The following is a 12,958-nucleotide window of genomic DNA, read 5'->3' as shown; positions in this document are numbered from 1 at the left end:
TCTTCACACTCTTATAATAATAATAGATATATTAAGGCCTCGTTGGACAAGTAACTTTTTTAGCCAAAAAGTTAAAAAGTTACTAAAAAAGTAAAAAAGTCAACAACTTATGCCAAAAAGTCAAAGTTTACTTATTGCACATTTTTTTGTACAAAATCAAAAAATCTTTCCAAACATATTAATTTTTTTTATATTATATTTTAATTAAAAAATAAAAAATTACTAAAAAAAAGCCTGTTCCAACCGAGCTAACACTACATAGATTTGTGTTAGCACCACCGCCCCATAATTTTTCGCTGCATCCAAAAGCTAAAAGCCAAGCAACTCTACATGGGACTTCCAAACCAAATGATCCTCTACTCATCCGTCCTCCTTAGTCAGCAACAATGGTGTATGATACTTCAAATTCGGTCGAAATTGCCACTAGTTTTGATTTTTGATGAAACTGGTTTTCACTGGACAAGTCCAATCAGTACACACACACACACATATAGAGTGGAGACGTGTGAAATTGAGATAATTTCTATTCATTAAGCCAACCCTTAAATATAACCTTAGGTATGTCGCTGTTATTGCCCATAAGCACTTCACATTTCACAAAAGAGAGCAAGAGAGAGAGAGAGAGAGAGAGAGAGCAATATGTCAATGGAGGTGTATAAGAGAGCAAAGCCATACTTGGCAATGATTTTGTTGCAGTTTGGGTATGCGGGTTTGGGTATTATATCCAAGTTTGGTCTAAACAAAGGGATGAGCCTTTACACCTTCTCTGTCTACCGGAATGCTGTCGCCGCTCTTGTCTTTGCTCCCTTTGCTCTCCTCTTTGAAAGGTATTTCTCTCTCCCCCTCTCTCTCTCTCTCTCTCTCTGTTCTTTGCTCCATGAGAGAAGATTTTAAACTAATCATACTATGTTATTGACTATAACAAATGTACAGGAAAGTAAGGCCAAGGATGACCACTTCTATCTTCTTGAAGATAATGTTACTGGGCTTGTTGGAGTAATTAATTTATCTTTCCACCTCAAAAAGCAAATACTTATAAATTAATTTAATTATGCTTTTAACGTGAATCTAATGCATGTGTCTAATGTTTTTACTCTTATTGTTATGTAATTGTAATCAGGCCTGTGATAGACCAGAACTTGTTCTATACTGGGATGAAGTACACAACAGCTACTTTTGCCACTGCCATGTGTAACATTGTTCCTGCCATAACTTTTCTAATGGCTTGGATACTCAGGTAAATTACCTATGGATTTTGTTATCATCTGGAATTTTGTTATGCATTAAATAAGGTAAAATAACAATAATAATATTCATCTGAAATCTGTTATGCATTAAATAAGGTAAACTAATAATAATAATAATAATAATAATAGTTCACTATATATTTCACATATTTTTTATATATGTTAATATAATTTTTACACATATATATGAACATTAATCACCGTCCAATGGATATGGTTAGTATTTCCTATTAAGTATTCTATTATGACAACCCAAGTTCACACATGTGCATGGAATATATATATATATATATATATTTTATAGAAATATAGGCAAACAAATTCAATATGTGATAGATTCATTAAGGGTGACCTAAATGAATGTCACTTAGAATGAATTTAGATCAAACAATTCTATATATATATTGGAAGTTGGAGGTCATAGTCCAGGAAGGAGAAATCTTCCTTGTGGCGAGATTTGAATCTATGACTCTTAACAAGGCACAAAATTTTGATCAGCCCCAATTAGATCCACTTGGTTCACAAAATTAATTTTTTTATTCTTCTTTTTTTACCTTATATATGCGTAACTTTTTTAAATCACATATAGTAGGTTTGCACATAAAACCATGCATATGTACGTTGTGCACACATATATCCATGTGTTTATTAGTAAGTCTGAGAACTTATAAAATGGGTCTAAATTTTTGCCCAGAATTCAAGTTATTGATTGAATTGGTATATTATAGGGATTTCATATATAGAATTAATTTGAATTACATATTGAAAATTTTGGATAAAATTTTTAGATATATGCTATTACTGTGTATTTATAGGGAAAAGTTAGGCATCATGAAAATTTTTTCATGAAAATGATCATGAAAAATTTATGATCATTAGATTCCCTTGATTAGTGTGTGGTGTTTTATTCTAAGTGTAATCCAAGGATTACAAAACTTTCATGATTATTTTCATGAAATTTTTTTCATGATACCTAACATTGCTGGTATTTATAGGCATGCCGTGTTATTAATGTTGATAGGGGATCAATGTCCAAGTGATACAACTTAATGGTGTGATTTATAGGCTTGAAAAGGTTAATCTGAGGAGCTCACATAGCCAGGCTAAGGTGGTGGGGACATTTGTAACTGTTGGAGGAGCAATGATTATGACATTAATCAAAGGAGCACTAATTGGATTGCCATGGACCAAAATGAAAAGCCATGGTCCAATAACTAATACTTCAACTTCTGCAAACCAACAAGACCTCATCAAGGGTTCTCTCATGATCACTGCAAGTTGTTTCTGCCGGGCTGCTTTCTTCATTCTGCAAGTAAGGGATTTTTCTGCCCTAACCCAAAGAAAAAAGAAAGAAAGAATGTGAATGATTATCCAAAATCAATCCTAACTGCTGGATTTGAATAAAGAAAAAAAATTCAACCTTTGATTGGTAATAATTAAAGCCTAAACAAAATATATTTTGCACTCACAACTCACACAACATATAAATCTTTCTAATGTTAAAATATTAATTTCATCAACAGCCATATACAAAATTAACAAAATCAACAATCAAACCATCAACTGTCATCAACAACCCAGCAGAAAGATCAATTTCAATTTCATTAACAAAAGCCCTTGTTGCTGGATTTTGACCTTCAACTGGCTGGATTTTGTTGCTTTGTTGCTCTGTAGAAGACTTTGTTGTTGATTGGTTAGGGAGATGCTATGTAATAGTTTTAGGTGCTTTGTTGGTCTCTTGCCAACTTTACCCATTCTTTTTTATTCTTTTCTTGTGATTATGTGTTTGCTTAGGATGCATGCCAACTTCTTGGGATGTTCCTTTTTCCATGAAGCTTTCTCCTTCCTCATCATTAACTCGAAATGTGATAATAAAATTTCTCTTTTGTTAATAAAAAATTAATTTAAATTAAAAAATTCAACAAAACATCAATTTCGTTAGCAAAATTAAAAAATAACCTAAAATTACAGAGGGAGAGGGAGATAGATAAGGGGGTTTTGCAAGGAGAGGTGTAGGAAAAATAAGAAATAACACATAGCGGAAATAAACGGATTCAACATACCTTTTATGCTCAAATCAAATCCATGGATAATCCTCGGATTTTCTTTAGGATAAGTAGATCACGTATATTCCTTGATCTTTTGTTGCGGGAGCTTGAAGTACCTTATGTGTTCGTATTTGGCATGATAAGTATTATCTTTTATAAATGGTTAACTTAGTAGTTTGGACATTGACCTTACTCATTAGACAGTGGATATGATGCTCTACTAGTAGTATATAAATTTGCTACATGTAAGATTCAATGCACTAGTTAGGCGCATCTTGAATGAACGCAAATTGGTCATCAAAATATCTTTAGAGAGGTAATTGTGCAAAAGGTAGTGATCTTGAACCATTTCATGTGAGGCGCATATGGTGGATTCCGTTGTATATCCTTATCGCAAGAGATGCTGATAGGGCTTATGCTTGGAATCTAGAATTGCGCAAATTATAGTTGTGATTTTTCAATCGATCACTTATTTTGTGAGATTATGAGAAATTGATGCTATTATGATTTGTTTCATAATGATTAGCAGATGATGATGCCAGCATGCAAGATTGGCTCACTCGCATGAGCAATCTCCATTTTTTGATTGAGAGCGAGCCAATCTTACATGCTGGCATCATTATGAAACAAACCATAATAGCATCAATTTCGCATAATCTCACAAAAACAAGTGATCGATTGAAAAATCACAACTATAATTTGTGCAATTCTAGATTCCAAGCATAAGCCCTATCAGCACCTCTTGCGATAAGGATATACAACAGAATCCACCATGCACGCCTCACATGAAATGGTTCAAGATCACTACCTCTTGTGCAATTACCTCTCTACAGATATTTTGGTGACCAATTTGCGTTCATTCAAGATACGCCTAACTAGTGCATTGAATCTTACATATAGCAAATTTATATACTACTAATAGAGTATCCTATCCACTGTCTAATAAGTCAGGTCAATGTCCAAACTACTAAGTTAACCATTTATAAAAGATAATACTCATCATGCCAAATACGAACGCATAAGGTACTTCAAGCTCCTGCAACAAAAGATCAAGGAATATACGTGATTTGTTTATCCTAAAGGCAATCTGAGGATTTATTCAATAGCTAAGGATCTAGCTTTTACCGATATGTAAGTCAATGGGTTTGTAATTTCGTATTTAGAATCATTTTAGGATATTCCTTGTGAGTCATCAAAGAAAAATCAAGAATTTTCCTAGAAAAATCCCTAAGGATCGTACATCCGAGCATATAAATTACATCACCCGTGTCTATCATGTCTAAAATAGCGGACTACCAACCCTAGGTGGCGATAACCCTATAAATTCCTGGTTTATAATGACTAAGTAAGGAAAAACTTCTTTTGGGACATTGATCATGCCTCAGTGATCTTCATTGATCATCATTGGCACATCATGGCTCGATAAAATCTAAGAACAACTATTTGGATAACAGTTTTAGGCCATAAAAGATTTATTAGAACTAGCAATCTTTTGCACTCCTATCTTTTTGCCATAAAACCAGAAAGTAAATCCTTACGGATCTACTTATCCAATTTTTCAATGAGAAGTTGGGTCACAATGTGTACAAAGTAAAGTTCTGAACTTGTGTCAATCGTAGCCTAAGTCAAAGTAAGCCTCATTCCCGAGGAGGAAGTCTTCTCATGGTATGCACCTTCTTTAATGGTGCGACTTTTTGGTATCTAGCGAGCCATTTGAATTAAAAAATGACTATCCAAAACACGTATAACTTTAGAACAATTTCGCGTTATAGCGGAAAGTCAACCAAATCCTAGAAATGGTTAATCTTCAAAGATTTTGTCTTAAAATGCCCAACATTAATTCACTTTCTAAAAGCAGGGGATTAGAGAGCCTTTGGCATTATGCTAGACTCTTTATCATAGGAAATTTTCACCTAATGATAACGTGAAAAATCTTCATATTCACCACTGAGTAGCTAAGAATGTAGAGTATTCTTCTCTAATGGAGTAATCCACTAGTAGGCACGTTGCTTCCATTGTCCCTAGGATGTTGGAAGTTTTTTTTTTTTTTTTTTCATTTCCAGCTAGGCTATATAAAGTGCTATACTTAGAATTATCTATCTTAAAAAGTTTCAAAACTCTATCCATGTCACATTTACTAAGAAAACTTTATGTAACTTAGTTACACTCTCACAAAACTGCTTACCTATAAGCACGTGACCAGGAGGGTTTACATGTCATCATATAACAATAGGCCACATGACCCTAAGCATTTACAAGACATCATACAATAATACGCCATAGAACTCTAGGTCATGACTTTGCAACCTTATGAGAAGTAAAATAAAGTTATGCTACTTGATGATTACCAATCGCCCAAAAATGGCTCTCTGCTAACCCATTACTCAAATGGAGTGTAAAATTTGATATAAAGGCTACTTAGTTAGGGACATAGGCAACAAACTAAAGTGCAATTCCCAATTGAGAAACATATTTTGCCATCATTCACCTAACATAAACAATACTTAATTCCTTATCTCTACTATACCATTGTGTTGCTAAATATTATGAATAATCAATTTTCTAAGCATCATTTGCTCTTCATAGAGCTTTTTAAAAAACACTCAAATAGATACTCGCCACCTCGGTCAAAACTCAAATAGAGTAAAAATGGATCATAGAAGGGGTGCTAATGAAAAACATGTAATCAAAATCACAATAAAAAAAATTAAATTCATGTTGTTGAAACATATTAAGAGAGAGAGAGAGAGAGAGAGAGAGAGGAGAGGAGAGGAGAGGAGAGGAGAAAGGGAAGACCTAGACATTATCGGGTTGTCTCCCTATTAGTAGCAGTGCTTAAGTGAAGGTGCAAGGCGGAGCTTTTGTAATGGTAGTCGTGCTCTAGTGGTAAAGGTACAAGAAAAGCCAAAACAAATGTGTGATAGAGAGTTGAGAGAGATGGTGGAGAGGAGTAGCAGGATGGTGGAGAGAGATGGTAGAGGGAAGTAGAATGGTGGCAGTGAACACTAATGGTGGCAGGAGAGAGAGAGAGAGAGAGAGAGAGAGAGAGAGAGAGGAATAAGAGGTTAGACTTGGGAACTAAATAGACAAATTACCATTATTTGCGATGGTAGTATTGTTTTTCATTATTTGCGATAAAAATGGTTGTAGACACAAGAAAAATAATGGACTTTTTATGACTAATAATTGCAACGGAGCTGTTGCAGAGCTCTAATTAGAGCTGCTGAAGTACAGCTCTAATGAGCTGTCCGTGAATAAAAAAAAAAAAAAAAAAAACAACAGTGAAGTAAAAGATAAAAAAGGAGGAAAAAGACAAATTAGAGCTCTATTAAAGCTCTTTTTTTAGAGGTCTAAATCATTTTTCTAATTGCAATGGAACAATTGTTATCACAAGCAAATATGTTGTTTTTTGTGATCGTTTTATTTATGATGGTGTTTTCTATTACAAAAAGTGCAATTAACAATGGAAATTTATCTGGTCTCAAAAAAGAAAAAAAAAAAGTTTATTTACAATATTAAATTTGTGGTCACAAATAAAACTGTCTCAAAAAAATCTAATATTTGCTAGTGGCTTGACAGGTTTTACGCATGTACTAACCAATATGGCACCGTCATATGTCACTCGTTTGGTAACTAACGTCATTTTTACATGGTTTACAAAATGGAACAAATGGGACAACATATCTCCAACCTAGTCATTCGATAAGCTCTACCATCTCATGTTTCTAGTTTGAGAGTAGTACTATGTCAATGTGTTGAGTTAATATTTCGAAACAAGTAAATTTTTACATTGGTCAGATCAGATCATAAAGTCATTCATTTGGAGCTAGTGAACAAGAATTTCGTTTCACAAGCGTTGCATCTCTTTACTATTGAAAATGCAACCAATTCAAGAAAAAATATTATAGAAAATAAAGTGTAAAATATTAATTTAAAGGTGGCGAAGGTGGAGCACAACCAAAATAAATCTACTCTACATATTTCATTTTCTGTAGTTTTTTTTTTTATAAAACCATTATTACTTTACTAATGACCAATGATATAATGACAAGTAAGATATAAAGTGGTTTTTTATGTCTGTAAGGCAATCACATTGAAGTCATACCCAGCAGAACTCTCTCTCACCACTCTGATATGTATGTTGGGTTCGTTGCAAGGAACTATATTGACCCTCCTTGTCGAAAGGGGCAACAAGGCCATATGGTCCTTGAGTTGGGATACTAAACTCATATGTGCACTTTATGGTGTAAGCAATTCTTATTCCAAACACAATATAAATAGTACTTGTTTCAGATTTTACAGTTGAACTCATAGATGATGTCTGGATGCAGGGAATAATCTGTTCCGGAGTTGGTTATTGTATTTTTGGAGTAGTAATGAAGGAGAAAGGACCCGTTTTTGTAACTGCATTCAGTCCTCTAAGCATGGTTATTATTGCCATCATTGGCTCTTTTGTTTTAGCTGAGCAAACACATGTGGGAAGGTAAGAATATTGCAATCCTCACGAAGTCATCGTGGGCTCCTTCAAGAGTAAATGAGGCTTTACCAACACAACATTTCTGACACTTTCTAAAAGATTAAAAATAAAAAAAAAAAAAAAATTTAAGTCTATATCATTTTTATTTCATCGATTTATGTATTCCATCCAACCTGTTTAATTTTATTCGTTTATTACAAATATTCAGAATAATACGGGTTAATGAAAGAAAATGGAAGAACTAAAATGGTTAACTAAAGTTATTGACTAATTTTTTTATATTTTTTTTACAGTGTTGTTGGAGCAATTGTCATAGTGATCGGCTTATATCTTGTAATATGGGGAAAAAGCAAAGAAGAACATTCATCTAAATCAGACAATGACCAAAGAGTGTCATTTGATCAACATGATTGCATGAATCATAACACAGAGACTGAGACTTCAGATCCTGAATTTGTTAAGGGTATTACCAGAGTGGTGCCTAAGGATGAAGTTGTTTGAAGAGCCAAACAAAACAAATAAAATGTATGTATGTAATTTGATTTTGTTTTTTTAAACGAGGTACAAGTTCTATATATGCAACCTTAATTTTCATATGGTTTCTTACCTTTTCGTTCCCTTTTTGAGTAACTCCCTCCAAAGTTTGTGTCAATGAACCTTAGCAAGTTGGAGAGTTTTAATTTTTGAGGTAGGATTGTAAATGATTCAATTGAGCCAAATAGCAGGTTGTTTAAGTTTGGCTTCAAAGTTTATTAAGTTTCGAAATATGTGTTCAAGTTTCACTTATTTATCTTTTAAATCGACCTGGAATAATATTCTCTTGTTCTACCCAATGATTTGAGAGGTTGGGTTAGAATTATTAAATTAGTGGGAATCACAGTGGGCAATTCCTGGTTCTATTAAAGGATAGCGTCAGTGGTGGTCAGGAGTCAAATTCAAAAAGCTGGAGATGCAAATTTGGAAATTTGTTCCTTTTCTTTGATGTGGTCTATTTGGAAACTAAGGAATGATTTCTTGTTCAATGAATGTCAGCCAGATTTCACTAAACTTGGTGAGACTGTTAAGTTAGAGTTGCTCTATGTATCAAGTATAACACAAAAGTGTTGCCTTACTCAGTTCATGATCTGGTTTCAAACTTAAAGCATATCAGATTTTGCAAGAGTAATGGCTAGTAGCAAGTCAGGACCTTCTGCAAGGCAGAGATGTATCCCTGCTAATGTTTTGCCAATGGAATGGCCAAATGTAGACCAGGATAGTTTTTCTCATCAGGCGGCTACATTTTGTGGATCTCTATGGCTATTTGGTCTGCGTTCCGGAGATTGATTTATTCTGTTGTGTGTCTCTTGTTTTTTTCTTTGATTTGGGTTTTGTTTTCTTCCTTGGTTGACTCTTCATCAACTCTTGGTATCATGTTTGTCAGAAATTGGGCCGGGTATTGGACCTGGATTTTGGCGTCCATGTGGCATGACCCATGACCCATTCGGGTTACCCATCTTAATTTGAATTTGAATTTGAATTTAATCACTATCCTATTTGAATAGCTCACTATCAATATCTATATCTATCATATCTTATCAAGAGATATGGATAGATGGTTAGATAGTCAGCCTATATATCTGATATGGTATATGGGATGTGAAATGAATCCAATAATGAATGATTTTTCCCATACTCTCTCTCTAACTCTCTCCCATTAGATTAACGATCAAGCTTTTGCACTGTGACTAGAGTGGGTGATACTCGTACAGTGGTATCACTCAATTGCTGAGTGTTCTTAGTTCGTGATTTATGAGGTACGTGATTTACCCACAAGATTTTTCGTTTCAGATTCTATCACCTAAGGTATAGTTTGAATATTTGTACCTGCTGCGTTATCTGTATCTTACATTGGTATCAGAGCCTTAAATGGATATTTTGGTGCATTAAAATATGTATATAATTATATGTATACATGATATATGCATTAAAATTTAACATTTTTCGAACTTTCTCCGATCAACTTGAAATTTACATATGTTGTAGTACATTTCATGTAGAACATATCAGCAAAGTTTCATGAAAATCCAATGGTTAGATTGCACGAAAAATGAAAACCCATTTTACATTCTCGAAACTTTGTTTGCATGATGGTTTTACATGCTTTAATTTCAGTCTACAAATCTTATATATTTAGAATTCTTGTTTCGAGACCTTCAAAACCATATATTATTTGTTAAATTTGGACTTACAGTTGATGAGAAAAGTCAAATCCTAATTTGGGTTCGTTTTGATTTTTTGTTGGCTTAAAGAAGAAGATGAAGTGCAGAGTTTCTGCACTTCCACTCTCATTAGAGAGAGATTGTAATATATCCCATTATTTGTGTTTGTTAAATGTCATTTTTTAGACTACCAATGTTTTTATTTTGGAAAATGGAGCTCGACACTACCAAAATTGGACCAGAAAACACCCCGAAAGGCGGCGCGTGAGCAGCACATGCCAGATAACGCTGTTAGTGCCACCCCACGCGTCACCGCCAGGCCGCACGTGCCAGGCGCACTTCCCACGCTCATGCCTAGTGCCCTGCCCATATGCGCGCCGAGCCATCCCGTGTCGTTTTTCGCACCGGCATGGCTGGCTTGGTTGTTGGATGTAAGGCTTTGTTTGTTTGTTTGTTTTTTTTAAAAAATTCAGAATTACTTTAAATGGTCATAAGTAATTCATTATAGCTTTGTTTTAAGCGTGGTTGGTACTGTTAGACTCAAAATTAAATTTTTTTATTTACTGTAAAATTTTCAAAATTTTATGAAAATAAAAGTTGTTTTTCCTGAAATAATAATTCATTATTTTTGCTTTAAAATGCTTCTGGTGTTGTATGACTAAGTTTCTGAGGCCGAAATTTTTACTGTAGACTACTGTAATCGTTTACTAGTTATTGGTATAATTGTTGGTTTTTCTCAGATTTTGAAATATTTATTTTTGATTTTATGTGTATTTATTAATTATTTAAAATTCTAGAAAATACTAGAAAATTCAAGAAAAATTTCAGAGGTGATGTACTTTCTGTTATGGCATGATCTGAACATTAAACACATCATATTGTTATTTTTTTGCCTAGAGTTTGTAATATGTTGTGATTAGAGAAGCATAATTAGTTTTTTTTTTAATTATTTAATTCCATTATTAAATGAATATAGCATGAGTTAATTGTAAATTTACATTAAGATGCTAATGTATGGAATTAGACTAATTATCATGCTTTTTTTTTCGCGCATGGAATTAAATTAAATTTGGTAATTGTCACTAGAGGCCCAAGAGATGATTATGAGCATAGCAAATTTTCGATCTTGAGACATGTGTAATGTTATCATTATTTAATTTAGATTATTTTGCTACAAAAATAATTTTGTGTCAAAAATAATTTTTTGTTACTGTCATTAATAACCCCACGCACATTTATTCTTTCTTCACTTTGTATGTAGAAATGGCAGCTAAAACAGTGTTGGCAAACTTAACTAAATGAGAGAAATTGAATGGTGATAGCTATAATATATGGCTCCGTAAGATCCAAATACCTCTTCAATGGGCAAGATGTTTTGAACACACTTGAACAATTGATGGTTGAACCTAAATAGGGCAATACAGCTCAACATCATCGCGATCTTGAATTCTATCAGACTTGGAGTAATAAAGATCGGTGTGCGCGCTTTACCATGTTGAGCAGCATGCACAACGGCTTGATTAGTAAGTTTGAGCATTGCCCGACTACATTTCAGAAAAAGGCGCATCACTCGATAAAGCAGCATTTGAGGGTCATGTCAGCCATGATATATGAGCTTGAGGCTACTGGGCACAATTTGACTTAAGAGTAACAAATACAAGCTGTTATTCGCTCTCTGCCAAATTCTGGGAAGCAGATGAAGCAGAACATGATGCATATGAGAGTGTGAAAACATTTGAGGACATATCGCATCTTTTGGAGCTAGAGGTTGAGCGCCTAGATGCGGCTAAGTTTGATGATTCTGCTATGGTGGTTGAGTCAAGCTCACGTAGGACTTTTCAGTTCAAGCGTGGAAAAGCAAAAGGTGCTCCTGAGAAGCAAGCAGCAGCTGAGCTAAAGCCTAACGGCGCTAGAAATTTCAAGCGTAGGGGCAAGAAAGGTGGCAAGAAGGTAAAGGCTAAACTGACATGCTTTAACAAAGGACACTTCGCTCGAGATTTCCTTGAGCAGGAGAAGGCACTCCCTTACTTAATTTCTTTCACTCAATGCTTTGTTTCTAGTCAAGCATTAATTGCTCATTCTCCTCATTTTTGGGTTGTAGACTCAGGAGCAGCAGACCACATCATAAGGAATAGAGTAGGGTTCGTTGAGTATTGCCGAGTACCTGCTGGGAGCAGAAAAGTTTGCATGGGGAACGAGTCCAGTGTGAAGGTGCTTGGCATTGGCACATACAAGCTGGAAATGCAACAAGGGTGCACCTTGTATCTTCATGACGTTCTTTATGCTCCGGATATTCGGCGAAACATAGTTTTAGTTATTAGCATGATGAGCCTTGGTTTTAGCTTTTGTTTTGGGAATAATGGTGTTAGCATTAATTTGGGAACAATTTTTTATGGTTTTGGTTATCTTTTAGATGGTTTCTTAGTTTTGGATGTGGATGATTCAAGTTTTAATAAAAATGCCAATGGCTATGTTTTTTATATTGCATTTATTTGTAATAACGATTCTGTGAGATGGCATGCTAGATTAGGCCACATAGGGCAAGACAGAATGACTAGATTGGCTAGAGAAGGCCTTTAGGCCTACTTGCTAGAGTCATTTTGCCTACTTGTGAGCACTGTCTTGCTAGAAAGACAACAAGGAAACCATTTGGAAAAGCCAAAAGGGCATCTATCCCATTATAACTTATTCATTCTGATATATATGTGGACCAATGAATGTGAGGGCAAGGCATGGAGCCCTTTATTTTATCATATTTATAGATGACTGCATGCGTTTTGACCATGTCTATATGATTTCTCACAAGTTAGAAGCATTGGATTGCTTTAGATGGTATGTTAATGAGGTTGAGAATCAATTAGACAAGAGCATTGAGGCTCTAAGGACTGACTGGGGACGCGAGTATCTATCTGAGCAATTTAAAGTGCTCTATGAAGAAAAAAGAATTATCAGGCAATTGATAATTCCTGGGACTCCGCAGCAAAATAG

The 12,958-nt window shown here is 34.5% G+C and overlaps 1 protein-coding gene across 1 annotated transcript; it reads left to right on the top strand.

Moving 5' to 3' along the window:
• Nucleotides 1-341: 341 nt before the first annotated feature.
• Nucleotides 342-9,131, top strand: LOC114311030 (WAT1-related protein At2g39510). The gene is made up of 7 exons (XM_028257117.2): nt 342-827; nt 934-996; nt 1,121-1,237; nt 2,313-2,559; nt 7,380-7,541; nt 7,627-7,778; nt 8,066-9,131. Exons 1-7 carry the CDS (start codon nt 640-642, stop codon nt 8,271-8,273), a joined length of 1,137 nt encoding a protein of 378 aa, XP_028112918.2. The 5' UTR covers nt 342-639; the 3' UTR covers nt 8,274-9,131.
• The last annotated feature ends 3,827 nt before the right edge of the window (nt 9,132-12,958 follow it).

The sequence above is a fragment of the Camellia sinensis genome, chromosome 8 (genome assembly GCF_055761805.1).
Source record: "Camellia sinensis isolate YWXY chromosome 8, ASM5576180v1, whole genome shotgun sequence".
In the NCBI taxonomy this organism is placed as follows: domain Eukaryota; kingdom Viridiplantae; phylum Streptophyta; class Magnoliopsida; order Ericales; family Theaceae; genus Camellia; species Camellia sinensis.
This window is presented reverse-complemented; position numbering and strand designations above follow the sequence as displayed.

What these genes read in the sequence shown, in the direction of transcription:
- LOC114311030 (XM_028257117.2), top strand. Translation starts at nt 640, where the DNA reads ATGTCAATGGAGGTGTATAAGAGAGCAAAGCCATACTTGGCAATGATT. An exon ending in TTTGCTCTCCTCTTTGAAAG is followed by an intron (nt 828 to 933) that starts GTATTTCTCTCT and finishes ACAAATGTACAG; the next exon opens with GAAAGTAAGGCCAAGGATGA. An exon ending in ATGTTACTGGGCTTGTTGGA is followed by an intron (nt 997 to 1,120) that starts GTAATTAATTTA and finishes AATTGTAATCAG; the next exon opens with GCCTGTGATAGACCAGAACT.